Source organism: Pelodiscus sinensis, chromosome 1 (assembly GCF_049634645.1).
Source record: "Pelodiscus sinensis isolate JC-2024 chromosome 1, ASM4963464v1, whole genome shotgun sequence".
Classification (NCBI taxonomy): domain Eukaryota; kingdom Metazoa; phylum Chordata; order Testudines; family Trionychidae; genus Pelodiscus; species Pelodiscus sinensis.
The window spans coordinates 133,727,779-133,746,412 of NC_134711.1; the positions used below are offsets into that span (position 1 = coordinate 133,727,779).

Below are 18,634 nucleotides of genomic sequence, written 5' to 3' on the forward strand. Positions count from 1 at the left end.
CATCATTATGATTCATCTCCTGTTGCCCATTCCCAGTTTCTGTCAAACAGAAGCGAGGAACACAATTCCTACCCATTCTGTCTGTAACCCTTCTGCCGAGTAGGCCTGGCAACAACCAGGGCCGGGTTCAATATCTTGGGGTCTATCTCACACAGAACCGGCTCGAGCCCCCACCCAGTAACCTGGGAAATTCACACACCGCTGGGTGCCTCTGAGAGGCAATGCTTCCCCACTCGCAAGCACAGAGTCTGAGTGTAGGAAAAAAAACATTTAATGAAACAGAGAGATAAGTCATATGGCATTAACTTGGGGAAAACACCACAGAGTTCGTAACTCAAACATGAGCTAAGCCCCCCACCCCCAGCCAAGAATCACCTGAAGTCCCAAAGTCCGACATCCCAAAAGTCTCTGTCCCTGGTCAGTGACACCCAGAGTCCAAAAGTTCTCCCTCAGGGTTTCACCTCCCAACCTGGGTAGAAATGAGGGTGGGGGGATAGATAGGGAGCACCTTACAAGCCACTCCGCCATGGTCCACCAGCTGTTTCGTTCCACATCACTGGATGCTCTGTTGGACGCCTGCCGCCACTCCACACCATGCCATTGGTCACCGCTCCTCACCTGCCACCGCTTCGCTGGCTGCAATAGGTCTGGCTCCCAGGCAAACCAGTGATTTCAACTCTTTAGCCACCACCTGGACTCGCAAAGGATTCCAGCTTCCACTGGACTAGCAAAAAGACCCCTCATGGAGTCTGCTTTAGGTCTGTCCATAAAACAAAGGGGGAAAGGGGCAGGTTGGGCCAGTCTTACAGCACGCACCTGGCAGGTGTGAAGCAGGCTGACTCAAGCCCTTTAACACCTTCCCCCAGCTCCGTCCTCAATTCTGGAAGGGGGCAGGCTTATTCCTTGGAGACTTCTTACAATGATGGTGGTGTCTCTCCTGCAAGCACTGGTGGCATGTTTTACAGTTCCCACATTTAGGGGGTAGCATGATTTGTGACCCCCACAACAGCCCCAAATTAGTTACAATACACCACATTCCATTCCAACACTGATCCTCCATCAACCCTGAATTGGACTTACATAGCCATACCTCGGATTCCCTCCCCATCCTGGCATGAGCTGTATTTACATATCAACAGTTAATTATCTTGCACCGTTAAACAATCGGGCTATGTCTACACTGGCACGATCTTGCGCCAGAAATATGCAAATGAGGCAAAGCATGGAATTTTGCCGAGCCTCATTTGCATACCTAATGAGCCACCATTTTTGCAGAAGAGGTTCTTGTGCCAGAAGGAGCATCTACACTGCCCCTTCTTGCGCAAGAAAAACCCTCTTGCGCAATGCCGTTATTCCTGAAAATAATCAGAGTAGCACAGGATTCTCTGCGGTGGAGGGGGCGGGGATTGGAGGGTGTTCAATAGGGCAGATCGTTCAGCTTGCTGTGTCTGTGCTATAGAGCAGTGCAGAAGGCTCCAGATTCAACTGGGCTGACCAAATAAGCAGTGAGGTATTTACTTCCTGTTTCAAACTCACAATTTGAAGCCAGCCTGATGATTTGAGAGAGGAGTGCAGGTCATGACTTTGGTAGCACTGCTTGTATGGCTCTCACACACTGCCCTCTCACATCACCATCCGCAGCACCTCTCTGCCCACCCTCATCGAGAGGATCTGCGATACTCTTGGGCTTCCCATGGTTTCTCATAGAACAGCTCTCCCTTGTGGCTAAACACGTGGCGTATTCTCTTATGGGCTGACAGGGCCCATGCCCAGAGGTCCCAGGCAGTTCGTGAGCCCCACAGAAGTGGCCTGAACTCCAGCCATGCCTTCTGCTCCTCTCTCCTGTCAGCTGCTCCTCTTCTTCCCCACCAAGCTTTGTCTCCAACCCAGCCTGTGGAAGGGTGGTGACCGAAGTATAATCCCCCCTGTCCCAGGCAGATCTGGCTGAGTGCTGCTAGCCCAAGACCCATGCTGAGCTGGCCACCAGATCTGGCTCTCCCAAGTAGGACTGAAGTGAGCCCCCTTCCTTCGCCCCCGCCCCACGTGGCACAGAGCTCACCTGAGCATTTCTTTCCTCTTCCCCACCCTAGCGTGGAGTTTTCTGAGACCCTTCTCCCTTCCTCTCTCCTCCGCACAAAGTAGAGCTGGCCTGAGCTCCTCTTCAGAGCCCTTCCCTCCCCACTCAGGACTGGCCAAGGCTCCACTGCCCCCCCTCCCAACCCTGTCCCACTACTGCCCCTTTGGCAAAATTGGGCATTTGTCTCATTTGCTCATGATAACTGGTGTAATATTATATATTGCCAAAATAAGTCTGGGGCTAAAAGGGAACATGTGATCACCCTAGGCCAGGGGTCCCCAAACTTTTCATGGCCCCCCCTTACCCAGTCTGTGTCCAGCCCTTCCCAGGTGTCAGGAGAAGGGCTGGGGCCTCTCTCAGGGCTGAGAGTGAGGGTGCAGCTGGGAGCAAAGCTGCAGGTTTGGGCTCTGTTATGTTTCTCTGTGCCCCTCTAAGGGGATGAGCATCACAGTTTGGGGATCACTGCCCAGGGAGCTTCAGGCCATGGCTAGCCCAGGGAGCAAGGACTTGGAGGGACAGGAAAGGAGCAGGGGGTGCAGAGCTGTGGGGCCCACATGTTTTTGTGCCTAGGAACCAATAAATGTCAGTCCAACTCTAAGCTAAACACGCAGAGTTGTCAGCCCAACAGCTGGCTCGCTCTTGACTGGTGGAGCTTGTCAGTGAGTTTGCTTCCCAGTCTCCCGCCCCCCCTCCACCGCCCTCTCCTCCGCCATGTCTTAGCCTCTAGAGAGGCTACAGGGGCAAGGAGAAAGGGAGTGTGCCTCTTGCATCCACTGCCTCTGCTGTGGGCACAGAGAAACTGTGCCTGCTGATGGGAGGAGAGGGGGGAAGCAGAAGAGGGGATAGGAGGGGGCACAACCCCAGAGCTGCGTGACCATGCCCCTCCCTCTCCAAACAGCCCTGCCCCTTCTGGGAAGCAGCAAGCCTCAGTCTGTTCCCCCAGCTGTTCCCCTGTTGCACTTGGCAGAGCTGTAGCTGTGGCACCTCCCAGCTCACGTCCTGCCTCTGCCTCTCCATGCCTGGCACAGCTCCCGGGCCAGGCTCAGCTGCTTGGCCTGACCATACCATGTGACGGAGCAGCCAGGGGTGGGGTGGGGGAATGTGACCTTGCATCCCCCCCCTACCCTCTGCAAGAACTGCCTCTCCCTGCGGGAAACGCACTGAAAACCACCTTAACTCTGTCCTCAAGTGACTCTGCTGGATAACTAGAATGACACCAACATAGCTGTCCCAACCTGATTTGTAAAACAGATCGAGGTTCCATTTCTTCCCCACCTCGCGTCACTACAGGGTGGAGTGAAGGCTGTGAGGAGGCCCTGACTGTGTCCTTCTGAGCTGTACGTGTTGGGATTTCTTTCCAATGCAGCCTTAACTCTGAATTGCCTGACTTCCTAATGCTTGTTTTTCAATCAGTGACTCTGTCCCGGTGAAGCTTTCCCCCTGCATTCTGTGTACAGTGCACCCTTCCACCCCTATGTCTCTGTAGCAAAGCTTTTGTTTGAGTACATGACTCAGGGCACTCATGGTGCCACATTAGGGTTGCCAGGTGTCTGGTATTAACCTGGACAGTCCGGTATTTTCACCTCCTGCCCAGTAAAAAACACAGAAAATACTGGACACCTAAAATGTCCGATATTTTCTGGGGTTTTCCCCCGACAGGAGGTGAAAATACTGGACAACTGGTAACCCTATGACACACTCAGCAACTGGGCCCAGCCCCCGGGTCCCCAGGCACCAGCCCCGCTGCTTATCTGGTTCTGCAGGGAAGCTGTGTTCTGGCTCAATCATGAAAACAAGATGGCTGCTGGCAAAAAGCCTAAAGACTTGAAGCAAGGGGAAGAAATGCCTTCCCTGGGTCTTAGTGCTCAACCTCTCCTCTTCCTATCCCTCTTCTAACTCACATATGCAGAGGGGCTATTTTATTTTTTGCTTAACTTTTTTTTTGCTCAACAACTTTGGTCTCCCCCAACAGAATTTTTTGCCTGGTGTTTTTTTTGGGGGGGCGGTGGTATTTTTGGTTAAACCATTTGGCAACCCTAGTAATAATTACTCAAACGATGGATGTTCATGCACCAGGCATGAGCAGATTGTGAGTGGGGGTCAGGGAGAAACTATTCTCCATGCAACAGTGTTACTTAGAGAGGTGCATTGTGGGGCATCCTCTCCCCCTTCAACGCACCCAGCATTGGCTACTGTCAGGCCAAGATTACTAAGTGGAACAATGGCTCACCAGCATGGGGGCAAGTGGGGAACTAAACCAGATGGACCAGTTCTCTAGGTCAGTGACCCAGCTCTGTGTGCTGTGTGTGGAATGGCTAGGCTGTTGCCCTGGGGAAATGGTTAATGTGTTACAGACTGTCCCCTCCCCCCCGCCCTGTAACACTCCTTCTGTGCTCTGGGCAGGCAGATGGGAAGGTGAAGGCCAGGTTATAGCTGAAAGGTGGCAAGTTATATAGGCCTGCGGGGCACCAGGAATATTTGAATCCCCAGGCCTGGCTCCAGCAAAGTTTGTAGCCAAGCCTTTCCCTTGCATGCTCCTGCTGGTGTGTCTAGGCCTCACCTGCTGCCCCTGGGTAACTGAAATGGTCTGGGGCCCCTGCTGCCACCACTGGCACCGCAGTAGGACTAGAGCCGTTTCCTGTCACTCGCTCCCTGCAGCTGCCAGCATGTCTATGCAGCCCGAGGGTGGGGTGTTTCCACACACTACCCCTGCCCTGACACCGCTGTGGCCAATGGAAAGCTGCCCAAGTGGTGCTTGTGGGCAAAAGTGCATGGCGATCCTCCTGGCTCCACATGCCTCAGAGATGCTGCCAGAGGGGGATGCCCCAGGTAAATGCAACTCCATCCCCATACACCCCATCCTCTCCCAGAGCTTCCATTCACACTCTGTCCAGCCCCAAATTTCCTCCCAGAGCCTGCACCCCTCACCCTCTCCTGCATCTCCACCCCCTGCCTCAGCCAAGCCTCCTCTACCATCTGGACACCATCCCAGAGTCTGCATCCCACCCTGAAATCCAATTCCCTGCCCCAGGAAAGGAAAGGAAATCTCAGAAAAGAAGGTGGATCGGCAGAGAGCCTGATTCTAAAACTGAGAGGAACTGTTTTCACCCTCCTTATACAGGCCCATAGAATCATAGAGCTGGAAGAGACCTCAGGAGGTCATCAAGTCCAGCTCCCTGCCCAAGCTAGGACCAATCCCAACTAAATCATCCCAGCCAGGGCTTTGTCAAGCTGAGACTTAAAAACCTCTAGGGATGGAGATTCCACCACCTTCCTAGGTAACCCATTCCAGTGCTTCACCACCCTCCTAGGGAAATAGCTTTTCCTAATATCCAAGTTAGGCCTCTCCCACAGCAACTTGAGACCATTACTCCTTGTTCTGCCATCACTGAGAACAGCATCTTTCTGTCCTCTTTGGAACCTCCTTTCAGGAAGTTGAAGGCTGCTATCAAATCCCCCCTCACTCTTCCTTTCTGTAGACTAAACAAACCCAAATCCCTCAGCTTCTCCTCATAGGTCATGTGCTCCAGCCCCCTCAGCATTTTAATAATGATTTAATAATAATCCAGCCCCCAATCATGTGCTCCAGCCCCCTAATCCGCCCTCCGCTGGACCCTCTCCAATGCATCCACATCCTTTCTATACTGGGGGGCCCGAGAACTGGACACAGTACTCTAGATATGGCCTCACCAGAGCCGAATAAAGGGGAATAATGACATCTCTGGATCTGTTGGCAATGCTCCTCCTAATGCAACCTAATAGGCCATTAGCCTTCTTGGCTACGAGGGCACACTCTTGACTCATATCCAGCTTCTCATCCACTGTAATACCCAGGTCCTTTTCTGCAGAACTGCTACTTAGCCATTCAGTCCCCAGCCTGTAACAATGTTTGGGATTCTTCTGCCCCAAGTGCAGGACTCTGCACTTGTCCTTGTTGAACCTCATCAGATTTCTTGTGGCCCAATCCTCTAATCTTTCTAGGCCACTGTGGACCTTATCTCTGCTCTCCAACAAATCTACCTGTCCCCTTAGCTTAGACACATCTCAACCCCTGTACCCACAATTTGAAGGAGCTTCTTTCCCTTCCTCAGCACCTCATCTAGCATTGCTACAGGGTAGAGTGGCCAGCCTCACTTGTTGAGGTCCCATTGGCACTGCCTGCTGCCATTCCTCTCCTCTCAACACCCCCCCTCCCGCCCCCAGCCTGCCTTGCTCTCCCTCTCCCCCATTAGACAGAGACAGCATCAATCTAGACTTTCGCCCCCTACTTTGTCAGGTTCAGGCTAGACCTATTTCTGCACCATGTTTCAGAGCTATTGGAGCCAGCTCCTCCTCACATTCCTCTCCCCATTTCTCAGATGGTCCCAGTGCACTGCCCTTCTCTCGGCTCCCTTGGGGGCTGTTTGCAGAGAGCAGCATAAAAGGGCTTGCCCAGCACAGAGCCAGGGCTGAGTGCAAGGTGCAGGGAGCCAGCTGACAAGACCGAGTGTTGGTCTGACTCACCACTTCTGCTCTGCACCATGGGCAAGGACAGGCTGTTAGGTGGCGTGAGCATTTTCCTCCAGCTCCTCTTCCTCCTCCCTGGAGACACCTCACCCACCACCGAACCGTAAGCTGCTCATGCAGAGGGGGCTGGTGCTGCTTTGGGAATCAGGAGTCCTGGGTTTGTCTCCTGGCTGCCACTGATGGACTGACCCCTGGGAGGTCATGGCTCTGCTTTGTGCTCCTCTCCTCCCCTCCCCAACATGGTGATAACAGTGCCTTGCTCGCACCTGGGGGCAAGCAGGGGCTGAATGTCTGTCAGGTGCTCTGAGGTCCCTGGGTGGAACAGCAGGTTGGAGCGTGATCTGTTCTTTCTCTGGTTGTCATTGCTCAGGTGATTCCTCCCACCTGCTAGTAGGCCTGCAGGGAGACCCCCACCTGATAAGAGCTGAAAGGGAGGGGTTGTGCTGCCAGGGAGATTCTCCCACCTGGGGCTCTGGCAACACTGTTTCCTCCGCTGGTGCGAGAAGATGGGGGGGGGTGTAACTGCAAAGCAGCTGCCAGGTTTAACACAGAGGCAAACAGAGGGCAGCCCTGCGGTCAGTGCTTCCTCCAGGCAAACTCTGTGGGAGATAACAGAGGTGCTGCCAGCACTGACCCCGTCCACCGTGAGATACGCACAAGCCCCTGTGATGTGCCAGGCAGCTGAGATCTCTGAGGCGTGTCTGTCCTGCACTGGGAAAGAGCCTCCCAACCTGGGTCTACAGACTTGTGCTAGTGTGAGCCCTGAGAACAGTGTGGGCAGCGTGACCCAGGCTGGCTCTTGGGTGCTCAAGGGCTTGGGCATTGGGGCCCCTAGCTGTTAACACTCTGCCTTGTGGAGACCAGGATTCAGGGTCTGTCTGCACTTACGCAGCAGCAGCCGCACCTCTCTAGTGAATAGTGAAGATGTCACCTGTGCTGATTGGAGACCTATTCCCATCCGTGCAATTACCCCACTTCCCTGAGGAGTGGTACCTCTGTCCAGGGCCATCCCTAGAGGGGTGCAGGGCCTGGGGCAACCTCCCCAGCCCCATCTCTTCCTCAAAGCCCCACCCTTGCTCCACCTCACCTCTTCCCCCTGCGCTACAGCCTTTTCTCAAAGCCCTCCACATGGGCTGCATGACCTGGGGGTTGCCAGAGGGACTTAACGTGGGACACCAGCAGGGGTCGGGCATCCCCAGCATTCACCATGGCAGCAGGAGCCTGGGCAGCAGAGTGACTCACGCAGCAGCCTGCTGTGCTCCGCTGCCTTCTCCCACCCACATTGCTCCATTTCCCCAGGAAGCAGAAAGCTACGGCCCAGCCTGCTCCGCTCTCATGAGCAATGCTGGGCTCGAGGATGGGCTGGGGCTGGGGCTGGGGCGCTCTGCCGTGGTGCAGAGAAGCAACCGGCTGGCCCATGGAAGTGGAGTGGAGCAGGCTGCTGGGCCATTTGCTTCTCAGGCCCTCACTGCTGTTGCAAGTACAGCAGGACCAGCCTCTGTTACCCCCACTGTGCCAGCCCTCACCTGGCTGTCATGGGCCCCCTGGGCTCCCATGAATATGGGATACGGTCCATAGGACGATTGGAATGGTGACTGCAGGTCCCCCCAAATGCATAGGGCCCAGGGTGCCTGCCCCAAACTGTCTTCTGGATGGAACAGCTCTGGCTGTCTGGAGGGGAGAAGCCTTCCCATTAGCATAGCACCAACTATGTGGAGAGTCAGGTTGGTAGAACGGTGTTGCTCAGGACAGTGGGTTTTCCACACCCACTCCCTGGAATAACTCAGTGGGCTCGTCTACACTGGCCCCTTTTCCGAAAGGGGCATGTTAATTTCACAGGTCGTAATAGGGAAATCCACAGGGGATTTAAATATCCCCCGTGGCATTTAAATAAAAATGTCCGCCGCTTTTTTTCCGGCTTTTAGAAAAGCCGGAAAAGAGCGTCTACACTGGCCCCGATCCTCCGGAAAAAAGCCCTTTTCCGGAGGATCTCTTATTCCTACTTTGAAGTTCCTTACCTCAAGACTGATGTAAGTTTGTAGAGTAGATCAGGGCTCAGCTTGTGACCCTGACAGAGTCCCAAAGCACTGGCTGAGATGCAAAGCGATGGGGGGCAAGGGAGATTTTCTTTTCCCAGGGAGACCGTTTAAAATGCATTTGCTGTGGTCCTTTTTTAAGTCCTGGCACCACCGTGTGGGCATGTGCAGTCACCATACTAAAGAACTTGCATAATTGACCAAATCGTCTCAGATATGTTAGGGCTGTAGAACAGAGCTGGGTAATATTTTGGTAAGATTGTCAAGATTTTGGTAAGTGGTCAAGGAACACACTTCTCTATGAAGGGGGTGCAGGAGGGAGCTCGGGGTATGGGTTTGGAGTGCAGGAGAGGGCATGGGATCTGAGAGGGAGTTGGGGTGAAGGAGGGGGTTGTGACCTGGGTCAGGAGATTGGGGTGCAGGGTCCAGAAGGGGTTAGGGGTACAGGCATGAATTTTGACCTGGGGGGATAGAGAAGGGGGTGCAGGATTTGGGAGGGAATTGTGACCTGGGGTGGGATGTATCTATAGAGGATGGGGGTGGTGGAGCATGGAGTTGGGAAGTGGGAGGGGCTCGCAGGCAGGCTTTGGCTGACAGTCACTTACCTTAGGTGGCTCCCAGCCAGCAGCCCAATAGGTTGGTTCCCAAGGCAGGCTCCCTCCTGCAGCAGTCCCAGGCTGCTCAGGGAGGTTCTTTCCATATGCCACTCAGGACCACACATTCCTGGGGAGCGAAAGATCTCCTGTGCTCCCCTGGCCAATCATCATGTCTAGGAGCAGGGCCTGGGAGTGCGGGAGCATGTAAACTCTCGGCCTGGCCCGGGTCTCACAGCACCTAGAGCGAACTGCCAACCATTTTGAACAGCTGGTGGCTCCTTCACACTGCATGCCCTGGGTGGTGGTGGGTGGGGAGAGGAGGAGACTACTTCTCCCACCCAGGGCATTTAGGGTCTGGGAATGGGGGAAAGTACAAAGTCCCCCTCCCGCCCTGCCAGAGGTGCTTCTTGGTGTTCACAACTGCTGATGGCTCCCTCTGGGTGCCACACACCCCTGGAGGAGGGGAGCCAGCAGACATTTTGAACAGCCTTGGGGTCAGAGCAGGGTAGGCCAGGGGTCATATGAAATGGTTTGGTGGGCTGGATCTGGCCTGTGGGTCATACCTTGCCCACTCCCACTCTAGAGTCTATTGCCTAGAAGGTCCTGTCTCAGACTGTAAGGAAAGCTCTGGAGTTAACTCTCTGATACTGTTTACTGTTTCAGAGTGCTTGTGATTCCTGATTCTATTGTCTAGCAAATGGGACAGCTTGTGGTCATTTCTGGCATCTGTCAGTCACCCACCTTGTACTCAGGCTGTTGTGGGTAGTTGCCAGTGCCACTGATCCCAAAGTCGGCTACGCAGTGAATCAATGTCAAACGCTGATATTATCGTGAATTGGTGAATATATCCCATGGGTTGTCCATATTTTTACCAACCACGTCTCCTCCTCCCCCCGCGTCTTATGCAAGTTGATTTTTACTCATATTACAAGAAGACAAGACCAACATAATAAAGTCAGCATCTTCGATTTAATAATAATTTAACTTAATAAGGGTGGCATGTTTCGGTTGTCGAAGCAAATGCCTCACTCAGTTTACGCGGCTAAACAGACAGTTTTATTGGCCAATAAAAGCAAAGTGAGCCAAACGTGGTCCCAGCAAAGCCGGGCCCAGTAAGGCTGCTTAATACAATCAATCCTAGTATCTTTATACCCTTAACCAAACAGTCTGACGTCAGGGCATCCAATTACAGAAATAATCAATTAGACTAGGAAAAACAAAGCCTTATTAACAAGATGGCGGACAGGTACGAGGGAGTACCTCTCCTCTCTGAACCAGTCCAATTAACACATTCCAATAGCACATCTGTCTTGGCCTGGCGCATGGGGTGATAGAAAGTTCACTCTGGCCTACGTGCAAAGACAAAAAGCTGAAATGGTTTCTGTTATACAAGATGGCTTCTAGCTAAACATAAACTAGCTTCATCAACTCCCCCCTTTTAGCCTTTTAAAGGCTAACCATGAAACCATTTTACATCTCCATTTTCATCAAAGCCTTTATATACATTTCTTGTTCCTCTCTCTGCTCATCATATTTTAACATCATTACTTCCACATTCCCTTTAGTAAGGGTCTGTCCCTTGTTTTCTAGAATACAAGAAATACAGCATTTGATTAACAAGAAACAAAAATAAGCACAAAAGAATATAGCCACTACTAAAATTACACTTTGCAAAATCCAAGTTCCCACATGTCTAAACCAGACTCTTAACCAATCCCAGAGGGTCCAGTCTTCCCCCTGCCTTAAGCGTTCCACAGCTTTTTCAATCTCTGAGGCATCTTCCTCCACTTCTTTGCTGGTGTCAGTGATATACACACAGCATTCCTTTCCTACTAAGGCACAAACCCTGCTCTTATTAGCTAGGACATAGTCTAGGGCCATCCGGTTCTGGAGAACCATTTGTCTCACTTCTCCTAGTTCCATATTAATGGCACGGAGAGCTTTGGTTGTGGCATTAGCTACTTTCTCGAAAGCTACTTCCAGCCTCCGAATTTCTCTTACTGCATAGGCCACACCCAATCCTGGGAACGCAATTCCCCAAAACCGCTGTGTTTCTGTTCTCTCTCGGTAGTTTCGGATTCTACTCCCAGGGAGATGGTTAGTGATTCGAATGGCTGGGAAGGCTGCTCCAATGTAGCAGGTTCCACTCCAGCCCTTAGGCAGTGTTTTGTATGCTCGGCGACCACATATAAAGTAATGACCAACCTTTGCTGTTAAGGTCCTTTGGCATTGGGGCTTCATCATCCATTGCAAATAGTACCCATCGATTCCAAAGTCATAAGGGCCTTTGTTATTTTCCCAGGTGTTATTTCTGTTCCATACTCCATTCAGGACAATGTTTACCTCACACCTGCTTTTAGCGTCCAAACACAGAGGGTCCAGCGCATGGCTGCCTCACTAGAGACACCGGTGTGCCCTTTTGAAACTGTGACACATAAGACAGGCCTAATAGACAAAGACAGACACAGACAGACAAAAATGTTAGCTGCTCCACAAAATTGGATTCCGTAGCTCCCCTTACCCCGATGGCCGGCCGTCACTCCAAATCCCAAGCCCTCACTAGGAGATTTCGTAACAGGTATCTCCTTACCTTTTATTGAGTGCTCTGAGAGGTTTGGAAGTGGAGTGCCAGTCCGTCCATACGGGCAAGTGGCGCGTTAGGAATCTCAGTAGAACCTCCAAATTGTCGAAGCAAACGCCTCACTCAGTTTACGCGGCTAAACAGACAGTTTTATTGGCCAATAAAAGCAAAGTGAGCCAAACGTGGTCCCAGCAAAGCCGGGCCCAGTAAGGCTGCTTAATACAATCAATCCTAGTATCTTTATACCCTTAACCAAACAGTCTGATGTCAGGGCACCCAATTACAGAAATAATCAATTAGACTAGGAAAAACAAAGCCTTATCAACAAGATGGCGGACAGGTACAAGGGAGTACCTCTCCTCTCTGAACCAGCCCAATTAACACATTCCAATAGCACATCTGTCTTGGCCTGGCACATGGGGTGATAGAAAGTTCACTCTGGCCTACGTGCAAAGACAAAAAGCTGAAATGGTTTCTGTTATACAAGATGGCTTCTAGCTAAACATAAACTAGCTTCATCACGGTGATGGTTGAGGTCTGTGATGTTGTGTCTGATTCGCTATCGTAGCCAGATTCAGAGCTAGACGAGTCGACTTCCGGAAGAATTTCACATTTACGGAATAGTAGCCAGTGTTATTCTTTCCCAAGCTGCCAATACCCATTTGCAAACTTCGATGTTAGTTGCACAGTGCTGTTGACCTGCTGGAGTGAAGGTGTGCTCCCCGTTTGTCATCCAATTGTCCCATTCCTCACGGATGAAGAACTTGAATGGGTGGTTGAAAGCTACATCAAGTGGTTGCAACTTACAGGTCGGTCCACCTGGAATTATGGTGATATGGGCTCCCAGGGCATTGATATGTTTTGGAACCAAAGTTTCTTTATGGGCGGACAAGGCATCTAAAAGTAGCAGAGATTTGGGATTTAAAAACCCGCCTTTTCATGCATGAAAGCAGCTGTCTGTCCACATCTTCATCACCTCTGTGTTCATCCAGACCACAGAAATGCCAGCTGGTAGTTTTTCTCAAGGCATTGTCACCCTCTTAAAAATTACCATCGGTTTTAATTTCTTACCACCTGCCGTGCATGCCAATATGACCGTAAAACAGGTGCGTTCATGACCTGTGGTTGCTACAGGGACTATCTTCACTCCAGTTGCTGCAACAGACTGAGTTGAGGGTATATAGAAATACATGGGCACCTTGTCCGTGTTAATGACATCATTTGTTTTCAGACCCATCTGGTTAATTTCTTTATGGACAAAATCTTTGAAAACATCCATATTCTTCTCCCATTCATCAGGAAGCCATTGACCAACAGTTGTCTGTGCTTGAACTGAAAGGTTGTTTCATCTCATAAATTTGTAAACCCAGTTAACTGAGCCTCCGTGAAAATCATCAATTTTCATCTCCATAGCCTTAAGTCAAGACTTGAGCTTTATGGCTACCACTGACATCACACGTTGGCTATCTCTGTGCAAGAACCCACTTTACCAGGTTTTCTTCTAGATTTGGCCACTTGACTTTCTTTCCTTGGCATGCTCTTTTGGGAGGATTTAATTTCTCAATCTCTGCTTCTTCTTTTCTCCACTAGCGAACAGACTTTTCATTAACAGATCATTTAAAATCTGCAGTATATGATTTGCGCTTAGGCATCTTTACAAATATTTTGTTGGACTATATTTGTTATAAACTGAAAACGTTTTAAAACATTGTGGTTGGTACATCTTATATAGCAGTAATAGGGTAGTGCTTATTGCTCAACGGCCTCAGCCATGGTTCATTGCCGGTATAACAAGACCCAGTATTATCGGGTGACATCGTAATCTTCAATCTTTATAGCTGGCAAGTGGCAACCACGTCAAAAACCACCAGATTCTTTTATGAAGGTGGCAGAAGTCTCTGTGGGTTATGTACATCCACAGGTAATCTGATATATTTTTTACACATGATAGAAAAACTGTGGGTAATACATGAGTACCTGTTATACATGGATGCATGTTATATTCTCTAATTTACGGTAACAGCTGTCAGTCTTGTTCCACAGGTCACCTTGGACCTTCCTCATTAACCAGCACCTTCCTTAGATACTATGTGAAAGGCCCAAGGAAAAGTCCTTATTGGTTGGACAAAATATACAACTCACATTGGAAGGCAAAGGCTGAGACCATCAAATTGATTTGGTTGCTTGTATCGGTACAACCCTTCAGTGTGACACCAACCTCCACCCCCAGCCCTGCCTCTCTGACCCTGCCCTTCCCTTCCCAGGCAGTACATGGTCTTCGTGCCCTTTTTGGTCCACACCAAGGTTCCTGAAAAGGTCTGTATCCAGTTGACCCACCTGAATGAGTCTGTGACGCTGAGCGCCACGCTGGAGCATGCAGGGGAGAACCGGAGTCTGATCGCAGACGTGGTGACCGGGAAGGACGTCTTCAAGTGCATCCCATTCACCGTGAGTATCTGACCCACCCCCAACAATTATTATCTGTGTCAACAGCAAAGCAATATGGATAGTAACCAGAAGGATTAACCCCTGGAGCTCTGGTTGATTAGCAAGGCCAATTAAGTGGAACTAATCTGAGAATAGAGTAGGTTTCCTGGATTGAGGTCTGCCCTATCCTATACATGACCTGCCCAATTCCCACTACATGCACAAGTCTTTTCCCCACTGCTGGAAAAGACAGCTAGAATAGCTGAGATAAGATTTCTAGCTCAAGGCCTATTGCTGCTGGTGTGAATCAGAATAATAGAACTAGAAAGAACCTTAAGATGTCATCAAGTTCAATTCCTGACACTCGTGGCAGGACCAACCACCGTCTAGACCATCCTTGGCTGGTGTCTATCTAATCTGCTCTTAAAAATCTCCAATGATGGAGATTACACAATCTCCCTAGGCAATTTATTCCAGTATTTAACTAACCTAATAGTTAGGAAGATTTTTCTATGTACAACCTAAACCTCCCTTGCTGAAATTTAAGCCCATTGCTTCTTGTCCTCTCATCAGAAGCTAAGGAGAATATTTTTCCCTCCGCCTTGTAACAATGTTTCAGGTACTTAAAAGCTATTATTGTGTGTCCCCCCCCTTTAGTCTTCTCTTTTTCAAATTAAACAAACACAGTTATTTCCATCTTTCCTCACAGGACATGTTTTCTAGACCTTTAATAATTTTTATTGCTCTTCTCTGGACCCTTCCTCAATTAGTCTACATCCTTCCTGAAAAGTGGCACCGAGAACTGGACACTTCCAATTGAGGGCTAAATAGTATGGTGTTCAATGGCAGAATTACTTATGTATTTCTTACAAATATCCCAGAATGATGTTAGCTTTTTTTTTTCCATCAGTGTCACACGATTAACTCATATTTAGCTTGTGGTTCACTATCACCCCTAAATCCTTTCCTAGACAGTCATTTCCTGTTCTGTATGTGTGAAATGGACTGTTCCTTCCTAAGTGGAGCACTTTGCAAGTGTCCTTATTAAACTTCATCCTATTTACCTCAGACCATTTATCCAGTTTCTCCAGAGCATATCATCCAGTCTTTCAAAACATTTGTAACCCCTCCTTCCCTCGGTATCATCCACAAACTTAATAAGTGTATTCTCAATTCCATTGATGAAGATATTGAACAGAACCAGTCCCAAGACTGATCCCTGTGGAACCCCACCTGTTATGCTCTTCCATCATGACTGTGAACCATTGATAACTGCTCTCTGGGGATAGTTATCCAACCGCTTATGAACCCACATTGTAGTCCCTCATTTAGGTTGTATTTCCCTAGCTTATTAGTGAGACGGACATGCAAAACTGTAACCAATGCTTTGCTAAAGTCTAGGTGTACTACATCTATCACTTCTCCTCCGAAAGTGGCTTTGCGTGATGCTGCTCTCACGCTCCCTCCTGCAGCTGGGGGAACAGCAGCATGCAGACATGCCAGGCAGAGTAAATAGCAGCAGCAAGGGCCGGGTTCAGTATCTAGGGGTCTCCTCCCAACGAGGTAATACAACACCGGCTCGAGCCCCCACCCAGTGACCTGGGAAATCTTACATACACCTCTGGGTGCCTCAAAAGAGGCAATTCTTCCCCTCTCGCAAGCACAGAGCCTCAGTATAGTAGCAAACCTTTAATAACACGAGGTAACCGACATCTGCATTAAATTGGGGAAACACCACAACTCGGATTTACCAACCAAACAATGAGCAAAGGCCCTCCCCCCAGCCACAAATCTCCCCAAGGTCCCAAAAGTCCAACACCCCAAGAGTCTCAGCCCTGGGTCAGTGCTGTCCCAGGGTTCAAAAGTCCACCCACCCGGCAGGGTTTCACCATCCCAACCTGGAGGGGTGGGGATCGATGCACCTTACGTGGCCCGGCGGTGGCTCCGCCTCTCTGTGCCGCTGCCGTCAACGCGAGTCACTCCGCCACACTCCACTTGTCACTCCGCCACACTCCACTTGTCGTCAGGTAAGCCGCCTCCACTGTCCGGCTCCGCAAATCCGCCAACCGTCTCGGTCCACGCTCCGGGCTGCCAGCTGGTTGCTCCTGCCACTGCTCCACCAGCTGCCGCTCCTACCAGCTGCAGGCCGCCGTCAGCCGCTCTGCTGTCTGCTCTCAGGTCGCCCTGCCAGCTGCATCTACTGTCCACCTGCGCTTGCTGGTTGCCCCTTGCAAACTGCTCTGCTAGCAGCACAGCACCAGGCTCGCCTCAGCAACAGTGATTTCAGCTCTTGTCCACAGCTCAGCAACAGTGATTTCAGCTCTTGTCTACAGCACACAGTGATTTCAGCTCATAACAGAGGAGCCTTAGCGCTGGCCCACAGCAAAGTTAGCTCCACAGCTCCCAACTAGACTTCTAATGGAATCTAAATTAACTCTGATATTCCACAGTGGAGAAAGAAGGGAGTGCAATCAGTGCTGTTTAGGCCCTCAGACAGGGCCCCACCACCAGGTACCAAGACCTGTCCCCCAACCTCTCTCAATTTGACTGGGTTTGGAACCCATGCCCCTTGTCTAGCGAGTGCTACTTAGTTTATGGCGAATCCCTCTGTCATAAACAGTTCCACCATTCCATTGTCCTTGATTCGCATAATCAGGGCAACAACACTTTTATCCCCTCTGCCTCAATAACAGAGAGACTGGGGCTCCCACAGTGGCCAAAGTGACGATTTGGGCTGCTGTGGCACATACTAGACAGGGTGGGTGTGTCTATGCAAAATTGGGCTCAGCCCCTGAAGTCTCTTTGCACCACTTGCCACAGTTCGCCACTAGATGTCAGGATAGAGTTTACCCTGACCCTGCTTACACTTCTAATATATTTGTAGAATGTTTTCTTGTTTCCCGTTATGTCTCTAGCTAGTTTGCTAGTTTGATTTTACTTTCTACATTGGCCTATCTAATTTTGCCTTTACTTACTTTTGTTATGTATTTGTATTCATCCTTTGTAACTTGACCTAGTTTCCACTATTTGTAGGATATCCTTTTGATTTTTAGATCATTCAAGATCTCCTGTTTAAGCCAGGGTGGCCTCTTGTCATACTTCCTATCTTTCCTATGCAGTGGAATAGTTTGCTCATGCACCCTTTATAAGTCTCATTGAAAAACTGCCAACTATCTTCAATTGTTTTTCCTCCTGCTTCCCATGGGATCATACCTACCAACTCCCTGAGTTTGCTAAAGTCTGCCTTCTTGGAATCCATTGTCTTTATTTTGCTGTTCTCCTTTTTATCCTTCCTTAGAACAGCGGTTCTCAAACTGTGGACTACGATGGGAGGGTGGGAGAGGGAGACAGCCCCAATCCTTGCTGTGCAATCTGGCTCACAGGGAAGAAGTGGAGCCGAAAGTGGCTTTGCGTGATGCTGCTCTCACGCTCCCTCCTGCAGCTGGGGGAACAGCAGCATGCAGACACGTCAGCTGGCGGTTTTCCCCATTGTTCCCATTGGCTGAAATCTGGCCAATGGCAAAAAAGTAATTGAGCACCCCCTTCCCCTTATGCCCAGACCCCACATCCTCAGCCTGCTCCTGGCCCCTCCCTTGCTCCTGCACCCTGCCTTTGGCCAGACACCTTGCTTCTAGCCTGCTCCTGCATCTACCTCCCATCCAGACCTTGCACCCTCATCCCCTCCTGCACCCCACCTCCTGCCCAGATCCTGAACCCTCATCCCTATCCCTTTCACAGGCAGCCCTGTCCCATACACTTAACCCCTCATTTTTGTCCCCACCCAAGAACCTAAGGAAGGCCAGAAAATCCACTAACGCTGGGACCCCAGAAGAGTAAATCTGTCCTATGGGAAGCCCTGAACCTCAGTCCTCCCTGTCCCTCCCCTCCTCTGGTGGGGCTGGAGAGCCAGAGGAGTGTGGTGTTTCACTCTTTGTAATTTGAGTCCTGTGAGCAGCCGGAAAGCCTGCACTGGCTGCCCCAGAATTTGAATGGGCTTCCGCATGGGGAAGACAGGATAAAGGGCACCCTGAAAGTTACATCAGTGAGAGTTGGTTTTTTTTTTGAGGGTTTGTTTGTTTGGTTGGTTGGTTTTTTGCTTCTGACTTGTGTGATCCCCAAATGATTTTTCTGTGGGTCAGCGGCCCCTGTCCCTAAAACGGTTCACCACCCCTGTCATAAAGAAAACATGGAAACTTTTATTGTTGGACATAAATTTAATATTTTACTTTTATTTAAAATGAAGTTTGATAAACTAACATGAGAAAGTTAAAATGCTTAATGTGTTTAACAATTTAAATTCATGTTTCCTTTCTTACTGGTTAAGTTAAACGATTCTCCTTAGCTACAGCACTAGCAAAATGGCTTGGTATAATTATTTAATGAATGAGTTTCCACTAGCAACTGGAAAGGT

The 18,634-nt window shown here is 50.1% G+C and overlaps 1 protein-coding gene across 2 annotated transcripts in view; it reads left to right on the top strand.

Annotated features, from left to right (window-relative positions):
- The first annotated feature begins 6,512 nt into the window (after positions 1-6,512).
- Positions 6,513-18,634, top strand: part of LOC102463964 (alpha-2-macroglobulin-like) — an 89,357-nt gene continuing 77,235 nt past the window's right edge. The window contains exons 1-2 of one of the 2 annotated variants that reach the window (XM_025181347.2): positions 6,513-6,686; positions 14,061-14,244. In XM_025181347.2, coding sequence (XP_025037132.2) covers positions 6,598-6,686; positions 14,061-14,244 — 273 coding nt within the window. In that variant the 5' untranslated portion in view covers positions 6,513-6,597. The remainder of the gene's footprint in view (positions 6,687-14,060; positions 14,245-18,634) is intronic. The other variant, XM_014570148.3, reaches the window with a different exon arrangement.